The sequence below is a fragment of the Poecile atricapillus genome, chromosome Z (genome assembly GCF_030490865.1).
Source record: "Poecile atricapillus isolate bPoeAtr1 chromosome Z, bPoeAtr1.hap1, whole genome shotgun sequence".
Classification (NCBI taxonomy): Eukaryota; Metazoa; Chordata; class Aves; order Passeriformes; family Paridae; genus Poecile; species Poecile atricapillus.
In genome coordinates this window covers 681,720-696,438 of record NC_081289.1, presented here as the reverse complement: position 1 = coordinate 696,438, position 14,719 = coordinate 681,720, and the positions used below count along the sequence as shown (strand labels likewise).

Below are 14,719 nucleotides of genomic sequence, written 5' to 3'. Positions count from 1 at the left end.
CCGGCCTCATCCAATGGGAGGCGCCGCCCCTCCCCGCCGCAGCCAATGGGAGGCGCGGCCCCGCCCCCCGCGGCGCCCGGCGCTGGCGCAGGCGCGGTGTCGCGGGGCCAAGATGGCGGCGGCGGCGGGCGGTGGGCGCGGGCGGGCGGCGGCGCCCTGAGGAGCCGAGCGCGGCCTCGCGGGGCTCCCGGGGCCGGCCCGGGCCGCCCCCGCCGCCATGGCCCGCCTGGCCGACTACTTCGTGCTCGTGGGATACGATCCCGGCAAACGCGGTGAGTGGCCGAGGGACGCGGGGGGGCCGGGCCCGCGCGGGCCGCCCCGGCCGGGGCTGCGGGGCCGGGGCCGTGAGGGGGGCGCGGGGCCGCGGGGCCTGCGGGGGGTCCTGGACCGGGACCGGGGTTGTGGAGGCGTCCCGGGCGTGCGGGGAGAGCCCGGGCCGGGGCAGCGGAGCCGTGCCGGGGCTGCGGGGCCGGGGCCGGTGCCGGGCCGGGGCTGCGGGGCCGGGGCCGGGGCCGGGCCGGGCAGCACCGGGCGGGTCTGAGCCCCCGGTGAAGCCTCTCGGAGCAGCCCCGGGCGGGCTCCCGGCAGCCGGAGCCGCCCCTGCGCGGTTGGGCGCGTTCGGGGTTTGGGTGGTTTCGGTGTGTCCCCCCTCCCCCGCCTGTCACGGAGCTGTCACCGCTCCGGAAACACCGGCTGGGCTCACAGGGGACACTGCCGTGCTCCGGGGCTGTCACCGCTCCCAAAACACCGGCTGGGCTCGCAGGGGACACTGCCGTGCTCCGGGGCTGTCACCGCTCCCAAAACACCGGCTGGGCTCGCAGGGGACACTGCCGTGCTCCGGGGCTGTCACCGCTCCGGAAACACCGGCTGGGTTTACAGGGGACACTGCCGTGCTCCGGGGCTGTCACCGCTCCGGACACACCGGCTGGGTTTACAGGGGACACTGCCGTGCTCCGGGGCTGTCACCGCTCCAGACACACCGGCTGGGCCCGCAGGGGACACTGCCGTGCTCCGGGGCTGTCACCGCTCCCAAAACACCGGCTGGGCTCACAGGGGACACTGCCGTGCTCCGGGGCTGTCACCGCTCCGGACACACCGGCTGGGTTTACAGGGGACACTGCCGTGCTCCGGGGCTGTCACCGCTCCGGACACACCGGCTGGGCTCGGAGGGGACACTGCCGTGCTCCGGGCATGGCCCCGGCCCCGGGCCCTGCGTGTCCACTGCCCCTGCCGTGGGCCGTGCTGCTGCCCATCCTGCCCACCGTGGGCATCCCCAGCCCCATTCCCCGGGCATCCCCAGCCCCTGGAAGGGGTGCTGAACCCCCAGCCCTGCTCACCGAGCATCCCCAGCCCCATTCCGTGGGCATCCCCAGCCCCTGGAATAGGGTGTCCTGCTCCCAGCCCCATTCCCTGAGCATCCCCAGCTCCTGGGATGGGTGCTGGACCCCCAGCCCCATTCCCCGGGCATCCCCAGCCCCTGGAAGGGGTGTCCTGCTCCCAGCCCCGCTCCCTGAGCATCCCCAGCTCCTGGGATGGGTGTCCTGCTCCCAGCCCCCTCAGGCAGCTCCTCGTGCCCTCCCTGCTCCCGTGGGTGCTCCTGACCCCTGGATGTGTTGGACACCTCATTCCTCCGTCCTCTCCCGCATCCCTGCTCACTGTCAGGTGATGCTGTTGGTTGTTTTGGTGGTGGCGTGTTCCTTGTTTGAGGTTTAAGGCTTTCTTCCCATCGTGTTTCCTTCTGCTTCCTGCCCCGGCAGCTCTTGGGGAAAAGGAGCTTTGGCAGGGTCACACAGGAGGTGAAATGATCTAAAATCAGGGCTTTGTTGCAGAATTCCCCCAGCCTCTCTTCCCGCCGGGCACATTCCAGGCTGTCACCGCGGTTATTCCGAGGCTGTGCTGGGAGCTGGGGAAGTTTTGAGCAGGGTTTGTCTGTCAGAGGATGGACGGGAGCTCGGTGCAGATCCGCGGTGCCAGGGTGGATCCCAGCCCCACCCGCTGTCCCTGAGGCTGGAGCGGGTCCCTGCTGGGAGGCAGGAGGGGTGAGGTGTGTGTGGAGCAAGCTGGGTCACAGCTTGGTGTTTCCTGACAGCTTTCTGCTCGTGTGGTGTTGTTTTGGTGGTGGTGTTGTTGTTACTGACGCGTTTCCCCCAGTGTCCCGTTGTGCTGGGGTGTTGGGATGGGCAGGAGCTGCTCTCCCGTGGCTCAGACGGTGCCTGGGGTGCAGGAGATGCCGGGGAGATTCCAGGATTCCATCTGGGAGCAGATTCCACGTCCTGTCAGGAACGAGGGGGAGGCTGGAGCGATGCTGGGTGGTTGTACACCTTTTGTCCTGCTTCTGGGTGTTTCCTCCTGCATCTTCCTCCTCCTCTCCTCGCTGAGGATGCTGCAGCTGGGAGCTGCACCTTCAGACTGCTGCTTTGAACTGCTGGGTGACTGGTGGGGATCAGAGACCTGGGGTTCCTGGGTCCTGGTGTTCTTCGTGCCCGGTGTTCCTGGTTCCTGGTGTTCCTCGTGCCTGGTGTTCTTTGGGCCCGGTGTTCCTTGTGCCTGGTGTTCTTTGGGCCCGGTGTTCCTTGTGCCTGGTGTTCTTTGGGCCCGGTGTTCCTCGTGCCCGGTGTTCCTCGTTCCCAGTGTTCCTCAGTCCCGGTGTTCCTCAGGCCTGGGGTTCTTTGGGCCCGGTGTTCCTCGTTCCCAGTGTTCCTGGTTCCCGGTGTTCCTCATTCCCGGTGTTCCTCATTCCCGGTGTTCCTCGTGCCTGGTGTTCCTCGTTCCCGGTGTTCCTCGGTCCCGGTGTTCCTCGTTCCCGGTGTTCCTTGGGCCTGGTGTTCTTTGGGCCCGGTGTTCCTTGTGCCCGGTGTTCCTCGTTCCCAGTGTTCCTCAGTCCCGGTGTTCCTCAGGCCTAGGGTTCTTTGGGCCCGGTGTTCCTCATTCCCGGTGTTCCTCGTTCCCAGTGTTCCTCGTTCCCAGTGTTCCTCGTTCCCGGTGTTCCTCATTCCCGGTGTTCCTCATTCCCGGTGTTCCTGGTTCCCGGTGTCCCTCATTCCCGGTGTTCCTCGTTCCCAGTGTTCCTGGTTCCCGGTGTCCCTCGTTCCCGGTGTTCCTCGGTCCCGGTGTTCCTCGTTCCCGGTGTTCCTCGCTGTGACTCCCTGAGTTTCCAGGGGAGCAGCAATGTCCCACGTGTGCCTGGGGTTGTTGGGATTTGTTTGGGGAGAGGGATGGTGCTGTGAGGTGACGTGGTTGGCTGCAGTGGGACAGCCACAAGGAAGGACAGGTTCAGGTGGGATGTTGGGAAGGAATTCCTGGCTGGGAGTGTGGGGAGGCCCTGGAATGGAATTCCTGGAGCTGTGGCTGCCCCTGGATCCCTGGCAGTGCTGGACACGGGGATGGGAACAGCCTGGGACACTGGAAGGGGGGATCAAAATGAGTTTCCTGTCCCTTCCCACCCAAATCACTCCATGATTCTGTGCCACTGGGAAGGGAGGAGCTCACACTGAACAAATCATCTTCTTCTGATGTAAAAATTCACTTTATTTTGGATTTAACTCACCTCTGCACGGAGGGGATGGGTCCAGGATATTGTGGGGAGATGGATCCAGGATACCATGGGAGGAGGATGGATCCAGGATGCCCTGGGAAGGAGGGGGATGGATCCAGGATACCCTGGGAAGGAATGGGATGGATCCAGGATGCTCTGGCTGCTGGAATGGATGCAGGATGCCCTGGGAAGGAGAGGGATGGATGCAGGATGCCCTGGGAAGGAAGAAGATGGATCCAGGATGCCCTGGGAAGGAAGAGGATGGATCCAGGATGCCCTGGGAAGGGGATGGATCCAGGATGCCCTGGGAAGGAGAGGGATGGATCCAGGATGCCCTGGGAATGGGATGGATCCAGGATGCCCTGGGAAGGAGAGGGATGGATCCAGGGTACCCTGGGAAGGAATGGGATGGATCCAGGATGCCCTGGGAAGGGGATGGATGCAGGATGCTCTGGGAAGGAGGGGGATGGATCCAGGATGCCCTGGGAAGGAGAGGGATGGATCCAGGATGCCCTGGGAAGGAGAGGGATGGATCCAGGATGCCCTGGGAAGGAGGGGGATGGATCCAGGATGCTCTGGGAAGGAGGGGGATGGATCCAGGATGCCCTGGGAATGGGATGGATGCAGGATGCCCTGGGAAGGAAGGGGATGGATGCAGGATGCTCTGGGAAGGAGGGGGATGGATCCAGGATGCCCTGGGAAGGAGAGGGATGGATCCAGGATGCCCTGGGAAGGAGAGGGATGGATCCAGGATGCCCTGGGAAGGAGGGGGATGGATCCAGGATGCTCTGGGAAGGAGAGGGATGGATCCAGGATGCCCTGGGAAGGAGAGGGATGCAGGATGCCCTGGGAAGGAAGGGGATGGATCCAGGATGCTCTGGGAAGGAGGGGGATGGATCCAGGATGCTCTGGGAAGGGGATGGATGCAGGATGCCCTGGGAAGGAAGGGGATGGATCCAGGATGCCCTGGGAAGGGGATGGATGCAGGATGCTCTGGGAAGGAGGGGGATGGATCCAGGATGCCCTGGGAAGGAGAGGGATGGATCCAGGATGCCCTGGGAAGGAGAGGGATGGATCCAGGATGCCCTGGGAAGGAGGGGGATGGATCCAGGATGCTCTGGGAAGGAGAGGGATGGATCCAGGATGCCCTGGGAAGGAGAGGGATGGATCCAGGATGCCCTGGGAAGGAGAGGGATGGATCCAGGATGCCCTGGGAAGGAGGGGGATGGATCCAGGATGCCCTGGGAAGGAGGGGGATGGATCCAGGATGCTCTGGGAAGGAGGGGGATGGATCCAGGATGCCCTGGGAATGGGATGGATGCAGGATGCCCTGGGAAGGAAGGGGATGGATCCAGGATGCTCTGGGAAGGAGAGGGATGGATCCAGGATGCCCTGGGAAGGAGGGGGATGGATCCAGGATGCTCTGGGAAGGAGAGGGATGGATCCAGGATGCCCTGGGAAGGAGAGGGATGGATCCAGGATGCTCTGGGAAGGAGAGGGATGGATCCAGGATGCCCTGGGAAGGAGAGGGATGGATCCAGGATGCCCTGGGAATGGGATGGATGCAGGATGCCCTGGGAAGGAAGGGGATGGATCCAGGATGCTCTGGGAAGGAGGGAGATGGATCCAGGATGCCCTGGGAATGGGAAGGGACAGGTCCCAGACACCAGCCCGAGGCTCCTGGCTGCTGGGAGGGCCCAGTGGCAAGTGACGTGTCCAGGATGAGGCAGCAGCACTGGTGGCAGCTCTGTGACAGCCACAGCAAACCCCTGCCCATGCCAGCCTGGAGGTGTCCGAGCCTTCTCCTGCATCCTGTCCCCAGGGATGTAGAGATGGACCCACAGCAGTTCTGTGGTTTTTTGGGATCAGCCTGGCAGCATTCCCAGCTCTGTTTTCCCACCCCCCTCCCTGCTTAGATAATGCTGGAGGAAGGGCAGCGGCGCTCATCTGCCGGTGACTAATTGCTGTACAGGTTGGGTTGCTCTGGCAGAGCCGTGGGCTGTGCCAGGCTGGGCTGTGCCAGAGCCAGAGCTGGGCTGTGCCAGAGCCAGAGCTGGGCTGTGCCAGAGCCAGAGCTGGGCTGTGCCAGAGCTGGGCTGTGCCAGAGCCAGAGCTGGGCTGTGCCAGAGCCAGAGCTGGGCTGTGCCACAGCCAGAGCTGGGCTGTGCCAGAGCCAGAGCTGGGCTGTGCCAGGCTGGGCTGTGCCAGGCTGGGCTGTTCCAGGCTGGGCTGTGCCAGGCTGGGCTGTGCCAGGCTGGGCTGTGCCAGAGCCAGAGCTGGGCTGTGCCAGAGCCAGAGCTGGGCTGTGCCAGGCTGGGCTGTGCCAGAGCCAGAGCTGGGCTGTGCCAGAGCTGGGCTGTTCCAGGCTGGGCTGTGCCAGGCTGGGCTGTGCCAGAGCTGGGCTGTGCCAGAGCTGGGCTGTGCCAGGCTGGGCTGTGCCAGAGCCAGGGCTGGGCTGTGCCAGAGCCAGAGCTGGGCTGTGCCAGAGCTGGGCTGTGCCAGAGCTGGGCTGTGCCAGGCTGGGCTGTTCCAGGCTGGGCTGTGCCAGAGCTGGGCTGTGCCAGAGCCAGGGCTGGGCTGTGCCAGGCTGGGCTGTGCCAGGCTTGGCTGTGCCACAGCCAGAGCTGGGCTGTGCCAGAGCTGGGCTGTGCCAGAGCTGGGCTGTGCCAGGGCTGGGCTGTGCCAGGGCTGGGCTGTGCCACAGCCAGAGCTGTTCCAGGCTGGGCTGTGCCAGGCTGGGCTGTGCCAGGCTTGGCTGTGCCACAGCCAGAGCTGGGCTGTGCCAGAGCTGGGCTGTGCCAGAGCTGGGCTGTGCCAGGGCTGGGCTGTGCCAGGGCTGGGCTGTGCCACAGCCAGAGCTGTTCCAGGCTGGGCTGTGCCAGGCTGGGCTGTGCCAGGCTGGGCTGTGCCAGGCTGGGCTGTGCCAGAGCTGGGCTGTGCCAGGCTGGGCTGTGCCAGGCTGGGCTGTGCCAGAGCTGGGCTGTGCCAGGCTGGGCTGTTCCAGGGCTGGGCTGTGCCAGGCTGGGCTGTGCCAGAGCCAGAGCTGGGCTGTGCCAGGCTGGCACCTTCCCTGGCAGCCTCAGCAGTAAACAGAGCTGGGCTGAGCTGCAGCAGGGCCGGACGGGCCCCTGGGCGCTGCTGGAGCTCTGTGGGATTTGTGGTCGGGCAGGGACGGGGCTGCAGCTGGGGATGTGAAAAGGAAAGGTCTGCAGGGGTGGTGGGAGCTGAGGTGGCTCTGCAGCATCTCCAGAGAGACAATCCTGGGATGGTTTGGGATAGAAGGGACCCCCGAGCCCCCCCAGTGCCCCCCGGCCATGGCAGGGACAAACCCAGAGCTGGGATTGTGCCTGGATCTACCTGGGAATGACAGCTTCCCTGAGCTGGGATTGTGCCTGGTTTTACCTGGGAATGACAGCTTCCCAGAGCTGGGATTGTGCCTGGTTTTACTTTGGGAATGACAGCTTCCCAGAGCTGGGATTGTGCCTGGTTTTACTTTGGGAATGACAGCTTCCCAGAGCTGGGATTGTGCCTGGTTTTACTTTGGGAATGACAGCTTCCCAGAGTTGGGATTGTGCCTGGTTTTACAGTGGGATCTGAGGGTTTTTTTCCATGCATCCCCCATGCCCTGAGAGTCCAGGACAGCTCAATTCCAAACTGTGGCTGAAGGAGTCTGGAAGTTTTGGACAGGGAGCACTGGATGGGCAAGGCCTGGATGGTGGGAGCCAAAACCCAGCTTGGCATCCATTTGGGATTTCCTAGAGCATCCATTTGGGATTTCCTAGAGCATCCATTTGGGATTTCCTAGAGCATCCATTTGGGATTTCCTAGAGCATCCATTTGGGATTTCCCAGGGCCAGGAAAATCAGCAGCAGGATGAGCCCTGAGTGCCCTGCCCTGGCTTGCGGATCCCCTTCAGCTTCTCCCACCAGGAACCAGCTCCAGGAGCACCTTTTAAAGGCTTTAAAAGCTTCCTTTTAAGCTACCAGAGCTGGATGTTGGGAATTGGGAATTCCCAGAGCAGCTGGGGCTGCCCCTGGATCCTGGGAATGGCCAAGGAAAGCTTGGAGCAGCCTGGGATGATGGGATTGGAATGGGATTGAAGGTCTCTGGATCCCATCCCAAACCATTCTGGGATTTGGGAGGCTCTGGGTCCATCCCGAGGGATTTTTCTGGAAGTTGGGGCTGGAAAAGGGAAGGGAGACCCTTCCTGCAGTGCTGAGATTGCCAGGGAAACCCCTGGATCCCAAAATTCCTTCCTGGAGCGGAGCCGGGGCAGGGCTGGAGAGAGGGAATGGAGGGAATTCCCTGGGAAAGGGGAGATGGGGGTGGGATGTTGGGAATTGGGAATTGGGAATTGCTGGCTGGGCTGGAATTGCCAGAGCAGCTGTGGCTGCCCCTGGATCCCTGGCAGTGGCCAAGGGCAGGCTGGAGCCTGGGGCTGGGAGCAGCCTGGGCCAGTGGGAGGTGTGGGGGGCACTGGGGGGTTTGGGGGTCCCCTCTATCCCAAACCATTCCATGAGTGATCCCTGCTGCACTCCAGAGGAGCTGCTGCTGTCCGTGGGTGCCGGGCTGGCTCTGGAGGATGCCGAGGCTGCTCGGAGGCCTCGGGAAGGGGCCGTGGTTTCTCAGTTTCCTGCTCACAGAGCATCATCACCCCACATTTGTGCCCTCCTCAAACTCCCAGCCTGGGGCTCGGTGGCTCCGTGGGCGGCAGGAGGAAGCTGCTCCCTGCTCAGAGCTGCTTCTTCCCATGAGGTGTTTGGGGCAGGTTTTGGGGTGGATTTTGTGAGGACACAGGACAAATCCTGCCCTTCCCCAGGAGCTCCTGGAGCTGGTTCCTGGTGGGAGAAGCTGAGGAGGATCCCAGGCCAGGGCAGGGCTCTCAGGGCTCCTCCTGCTGCCGTCCCAGCCGTGTTTTGGGTTGGGTTCTGGCTCTCCTGAAGGACCCACCCGTGTCCCTCTGTCGTGCGTGGCCGAGTGACTCAGGGTTTGACTCAGCCGGGTTCTGGGAGCCTCCAGGAAAATCCCAGCCATGGAAAAGCCCCCGGGGATGGCAGCAGTGGCGGAGCTGTTTGCTCTGGGTCAATATTTGCACAGGGAAACTGAGGCTGAGAATGGCCCTGCCACGTGCAGAGCTGCTCCCAGCCACGTGCCCGCGGTGGGAAAGGTGGGAATGGGAGAGGGAAAAATCCAGAGAGGCCCCAGAGCTGCTCCAGGGCTGGGCCCTCCCTGTTCTGCAGCCAGGCTGGGAGAGCTGGGGGTGCTCACCTGGAGAGGAGAAGGATGCAGGGAGAGCTGAGAGCCCCTGCAGGGCCTGAAGGGGCTCCAGGAGAGCTGGGAATGTTCCCCTGGAGAGGAGAAGGATCCAGGGAGAGCTGAGAGCCCCTGCAGGGCCTGAAGGGGCTCCAGGAGAGCTGCAGAGGGACTGGGACAGGGCTGCAGGGCCAGGAGCCAGGGAATGGCTGCCAGTGCCAGAGGCCAGGGCTGGATGTTGGGATGTTGGGAATTGGGAATTGCTGGCTGGGCTGGAATTGCCAGAGCAGCTGTGGCTGCCCCTGGATCCCTGGCAGTGGCCAAGGGCAGGCTGGAGCCTGGGGCTGGGAGCAGCCTGGGCCAGTGGGAGGTGTCCCTGCCATGGCAGGGGGACACTGGGTGATGTTTAAGGTCTCTTCTATCCCAAACCATCCCAGGATTCCCGGATTCCTTGTGCAGCCACTGGCTGCCTCTGGAAGGGGTCACCCCTCCCGCTGGCCCCTTCAGCTTCCAGCTGCATCCAGCGGCCTGGGAACTGTGGCTCTTGTGATCCCAGCTGCTCCATTAATCCTCATCTCCTTCCCTTTGAACTCCTGCCCGGGAGGAGCAGCTCTGTGGGCTGTGGGTCCCACCCGGGAGTTGGACAGTGACAGTGACAGTGACGGGGTCAGAGCTGTCCCCAGGGTGGGGCCTGAGCTGCTCCTGCTCTACTGAGGTGTGCTTGTGGATGGGGACAGATTCATCTTGGAATTATGGACTTGTTCAGGTTGGAAAAGCCCTCAGAGCCCATCCAGTGCAGCCCTTCCCATCCCTGCCAAGGCCACCACTGAGCCTGTCCCCAAGTGCCACTGCCACAGGGCTCTGAAATCCCTGCAGGGATGGGCACTGCAAACCTCCCTGGGCACCTCCAGGGCCTGACCCCCTTTCCATGGGGAAATTCCTGCTGCTGCCCACCCTGAGCCTGTCCTGGCCCACCCTGAGCCTGTCCTGGCCCACCCTGAGCCTGTCCTGGCCCATCCTGAGCCTGTCCTGGCCCATCCTGAGCCTGTCCTGGCCCATCCTGAGCCTGTCCTGGCCCATCCTGAGCCTGTCCTGATCCACCCTGAGCCTGTCCTGGCCCATCGTGAGCCTGTCCTGGCCCAACCTGAGCCTGTCCTGGCCCATCCTGAGCCTGTCCTGGCCCATCCTGAGCCTGTCCTGGCCCATCCTGAGGCCGTTCCCTCTCCTCCTGTCCCTGTTCCTGCCAGCACAGCCCGACCCCCCGGCTGTCCCCTCCTGCCAGGGACTTGTGCAGAGCCACAAGGTCCCCCTGATCCCCCTTTGCTCCAGGCTGAGCCCCTTCCCAGCTCCCAGAGCTCTTCCTGGGGCTCCAGAACCTTCCCAGCTCCCAGAGCTCTTCCTGGGGCTCCAGAACCTTCCCAGCTCCCAGAGCTCTTCCTGGGGCTCCAGAACCTTCCCAGCTCCCAGAGCTCTTCCTGGGGCTCCAGAACCTTCCCAGCTCCGTTCCCTGGACACCTCCAGCCCCTTCCCAGCTCCATTCCCTGGACTCCCCTCCTTTTCCCTGTTGGAATGAAGATTGTTATGATTGGTGTGGGATGGGTCAGGCTGGACCTGGAGCAGGGAGATGAGAGCTGCAGCTCTGGGCTGCTCATTTCTCCTGTTTCAGACACGTTCCCATGTCCAGCTGGGTTTCCTTGCTGGAATTCCCTGCTGCTGTGAGCAGGGAGGGTGAGTGCTGTTCCCTGGAGCTGGCAGTCCCTGTTTAGAGAAGGTGGCTGAAGCTGAGGTGCTCACACAGTCCAGGTGTGGTTCCCAGATCCTTGTCCTGTTTTTTGGTGATATTTTGTGTGCTGCCAGTGAGGATTTAACACTTTTCTCTCTGCTCTCCCTCACCCCAGCTCACGTTTTTCCCTCAACCCGAAGCCTTTCCTTGGAGCCAGTTCCCTTTTCCCATTCCAGCAGCGGGCTGGGTCAGCAGCTGCGCTTTTGTGGGTGCTAAAAACACAAACAAACCCCGCTTGGAACGTGCCCTGGAGCTGCAGGGGGAGGAGTTCACCCCAAAAACCCCTTTGGTTTGGATCCCTGCGACACCTGGGGCAGCAGGGACGGGATCTGCAGGAGCTTTCCTCCCTCCTCTCTCCGGGATCACAGCGGTGACGCCTCCAGGGCTGCTCTGTTCCTGCTGTGGCTGCTCAGCTCCTGACCACTAAATGCTGCTCTTGTGGCCAAGGCGAGCTCCCAGAGCCTGCTGGCCTCGGGGTAGGGAATTCCTGACTCTGGGAATGATCCTTCCCATGTCCTGTGGGTGTTCGGCCCTTCCAGGGCAGGCCTGGAGGGTTTGGGGTCTGCTGGGACCCTCTGGGGGTCTGCTGGGACCCTCTGGGGGTGTTTGGGGACTGCTGGGACCCTCTGGGGGTCTGCTGGGACCCTCTGGGGGTCTGCTGGGACCCTCTGAGTGTGTTTGGGGTCTGCTGGGACCCTCTGGGGGTCTGCTGGGACCCTCTGGGGGTGTTTGGGGTCTGCTGGGACCCTCTGGGGGTCTGCTGGGACCCTCTGGGGGTGTTTGGGGTCTGCTGGGACCCTCTGGGGGTCTGCTGGGACCCTCTGAGTGTGTTTGGGGTCTGCTGGGACCCTCTGGGGGTCTGCTGGGACCCTCTGGGGGTGTTTGGGGACTGGTGGGACCCTCTGGGGGTGTTTGGGGTCTGGTGGAACCCTCTGGGGATGTTTGGGGTTTGGTGGGACCCTCTGGGGGCATTTGGGCGCTTCTGGGACCCTCTGGGGGTGTTTGGGAGCTGCTGGGACCCTCTGGGGATGTTTGGGGTCTGCTGGAACCCTCTGGGGATGTTTGGGGTCTGCTGGAACCCTCTGGGGATGTTTGGGGTCTGCTGGAACCCTCTGGGGGTGTTTGGGGACTGCTGGAACCCTCTGGGAGTCTGATGGAACCCTCTGGGGGTGTTTGGGGGCTGCTGGAACCCTCTGGGGGTGTTTGGGGTCTGGTGGAACCCTCTGGGGGTGTTTGGGGTCTGCTGGGACCCTGTGGAAGGATTTAGGAACTGTTGAGACCCTGTGTGAGGATTTAGGAACTGCTGGGACCCTGTGGAAGGATTTAGGAACTGCTGGGACCCTGTGGAAGGATTTAGGAACTGCTGGGACCCTGTGGAAGGATTTAGGGAACTGTTGAGACCCTGTGGAAGGATTTAGGAACTGCTGGGACCCTGTGGAAGGATTTAGGGAACTGCTGGGACCCTGTGGAAGGATTTGGGAACTGCTGGGACCCTGTGGAAGGATTTAGGAACTGCTGGGACCCTGTGGAAGGATTTAGGAACTGTTGAGACCCTGTGGAAGGATTTGGGAACTGCTGGGACCCTGTGGAAGGATTTAGGAACTGCTGGGACCCTGTGGAAGGATTTAGGGAACTGCTGGGACCCTGTGGAAGGATTTAGGAACTGCTGGGACCCTGTGGAAGGATTTAGGGATTGATGGGACCCTGTGGAAGGATTTAGGGAACTGCTGGGACCCTGTGGAAGGATTTAGGAACTGCTGGGACCCTGTGGAAGGATTTAGGAACTGCTGGGACCCTGTGGAAGGATTTAGGGAACTGCTGGGACCCTGTGGAAGGATTTAGGAACTGCTGGGACCCTGTGAGAGGATTTAGGAACTGCTGGGACCCTGTGAGAGGATTTAGGAACTGTTTTAGGGGCAGGCAGTGGGTGGGGGTCAGGATGAGCAGCAGTGAGGACCCTCCCTCTCCTTTCCTCCCACACCAATTCCAGATGTTTTTGTTTATGGAGTGGCTCCCGGTGCCACGTGTCCCCTGGCAGGGAGCAGCCTGCCCTGGATCCACAGAGCCTGCAGCGTGTCTGAGCTGATGATGGAGATTTGGTGGCCCTGGGGGATTTTTGGGGAGGAAGAGCCGAGTGTGGGGTGATTGAGCTGAGGTGTTTCTGCGGGGAGCTGCAGGAAATGCAGCAAAGCAGCTTCTCCCTGAGCTCTGCAGCCTCTTCCTGCCCCATCTGCTCAGATAAAGCCACTTGTGTCTTGTCACTGCCTCTGTCACCGCCACCCCCTCCCCGGGGCAGGACTGGTCAGCTCCTGATCCCACTGATCCCAGCACAATGTCCTTCCCAGGGAAGGGAATGGAGCTGGGAAAGGGCTGGAGAATTCCTGAGGGAGCTGGGAAAGGGCTGGAGAATTCCTGAGGGAGATGGGAAAGGGCTGGAGAATTCCTGAGGGAGATGGGAAGGGGCTGGAGGTGTCCAGGGAACAGAGCTGGGAAGGTTCTGGAGGCCCAGGAAGAGCTCTGGGAGCTGGGAAGGTTCTGGAGCCCCAGGAAGAGCTCTGGGAGCTGGGAAGGGGCTCAGCCTGGAGCAAAGGGGGATCAGGGGGACCTTGTGGCTCTGCACAAGTCCCTGGCAGGAGGGGACAGCCGGGGGGTCGGGCTGTGCTGGCAGGAACAGGGACAGGAGGAGAGGGAATGGCCTCAGGATGGGCCAGGACAGGCTCAGGATGGGCCAGGACAGGCTCAGGATGGGCCAGGACAGGCTCAGGATGGGCCAGGACAGGCTCAGGGTGGATCAGGACAGGCTCAGGATGGGCCAGGACAGGCTCAGGATGGGCCAGGACAGGCTCAGGATGGGCCAGGACAGGCTCAGGATGGGCCAGGACAGGCTCAGGATGGGCCAGGACAGGTTCAGGTGGATTTTGGGGAGATTCCTTGCCCGGGAGGTTTGGAAAGCACTGGATGGGCTGCTCAGGGCAGGGGTGGAGTCACCTGGGGACAGCTCCATGGTGGCCTTGGCAGTGCTGGAATGGTCAGGCTCGATGCTTTCCCAACCCAAACAATCCCCGGATTCCGAGTCAGCTCTGCTCCAAAGCTGCCATAACGTCGGTCTGTTATGTGGGAAAAGCCTGGGTCCTGCTTTCAGGCCCTTGCCCTGGAGTGGGGCCAGAGGTGTGGGGCCAGAGCTGTGGGGTCTCAGCCCTGGCAGTGCCCAGCCCAGGACAGAGCCCAGCCCAGGACAGTGCCCAGCCCAGGACAGTGTCCAGTGTCCAGTGCCCAGGACAGTGTCCAGCCCTGACAGTGTCCAGTGTCCAGCCCAGGACAGTGTCCAGTGCCCAGGACAGTGTCCAGTGTCCAGCCCTGACAGTTCCCAGCCCAGGACAGTGTCCAGTGCCCAGCCCAGGACAGTGTCCAGTGCCCAGCTCAGGACAGTGTCCAGTGCCCAGCCCAGGACAGTGTCCAGTGTCCAGCCCAGGACAGAGCCCAGCAGCCCAGGACAGTGTCCAGTGCCCAGGAGAGTGTCCAGTGTCCAGCCCAGGACAGTGTCCAGCCCAGGACAGAGCCCAGCTCAGGACAGTGTCCAGCCCTGACAGTGTCCAGTGCCCAGGACAGTGCCCAGTGCCCAGCCCAGGACAGTGTCCAGCCCTGACAGTGTCCAGTGCCCAGGACAGTGTCCAGCCCTGACAGTGTCCAGTGCCCAGGACAGTGCCCAGTGCCCAGTGTCCAGCCCAGGACAGTGTCCAGTGTCCAGCCCTGACAGTGTCCAGTGTCCAGCCCAGGACAGTGTCCAGTGCCCAGGACAGTGTCCAGTGTCCAGCCCTGACAGTTCCCAGCCCAGGACAGTGTCCAGTGCCCAGGACAGTGCCCAGCCCAGGACAGTGTCCAGTGCCCAGGACAGTGTCCAGTGTCCAACCCAGGACAGTGTCCAGTGCCCAGCCCAGGACAGTGTCCAGTGCCCAGGACAGTGTCCAGTGTCCAGCCCAGGACAGTGTCCAGTGCCCAGCCCAGGACAGTGTCCAGTGCCTTCAGCCAGGGGGTTGAAGGGCAGAGCTTCAGGGCTGAGCAAAGCCCGGCTGCTCCCCCGGGGGGAGCCCAGGGACCCCCAGAGCATCGGGAAGGACCGGGATAAGCTCCTGGTGGGATCCAGGTGA

At 62.9% G+C, this 14,719-nt stretch overlaps 1 protein-coding gene across 2 annotated transcripts in view; it reads left to right on the top strand.

The window, feature by feature from the left end:
- The first annotated feature begins 103 nt into the window (after positions 1–103).
- The window catches only part of LOC131573845 (myotubularin-related protein 5-like), a 105,871-nt gene continuing 91,255 nt past the window's right edge, over positions 104–14,719 (top strand). For both annotated transcript variants that reach the window (XM_058828132.1, XM_058828131.1), the window contains exon 1: positions 104–272. In XM_058828132.1, coding sequence (XP_058684115.1) covers positions 218–272 — 55 coding nt within the window. In that variant the 5' untranslated portion in view covers positions 104–217. The remainder of the gene's footprint in view (positions 273–14,719) is intronic.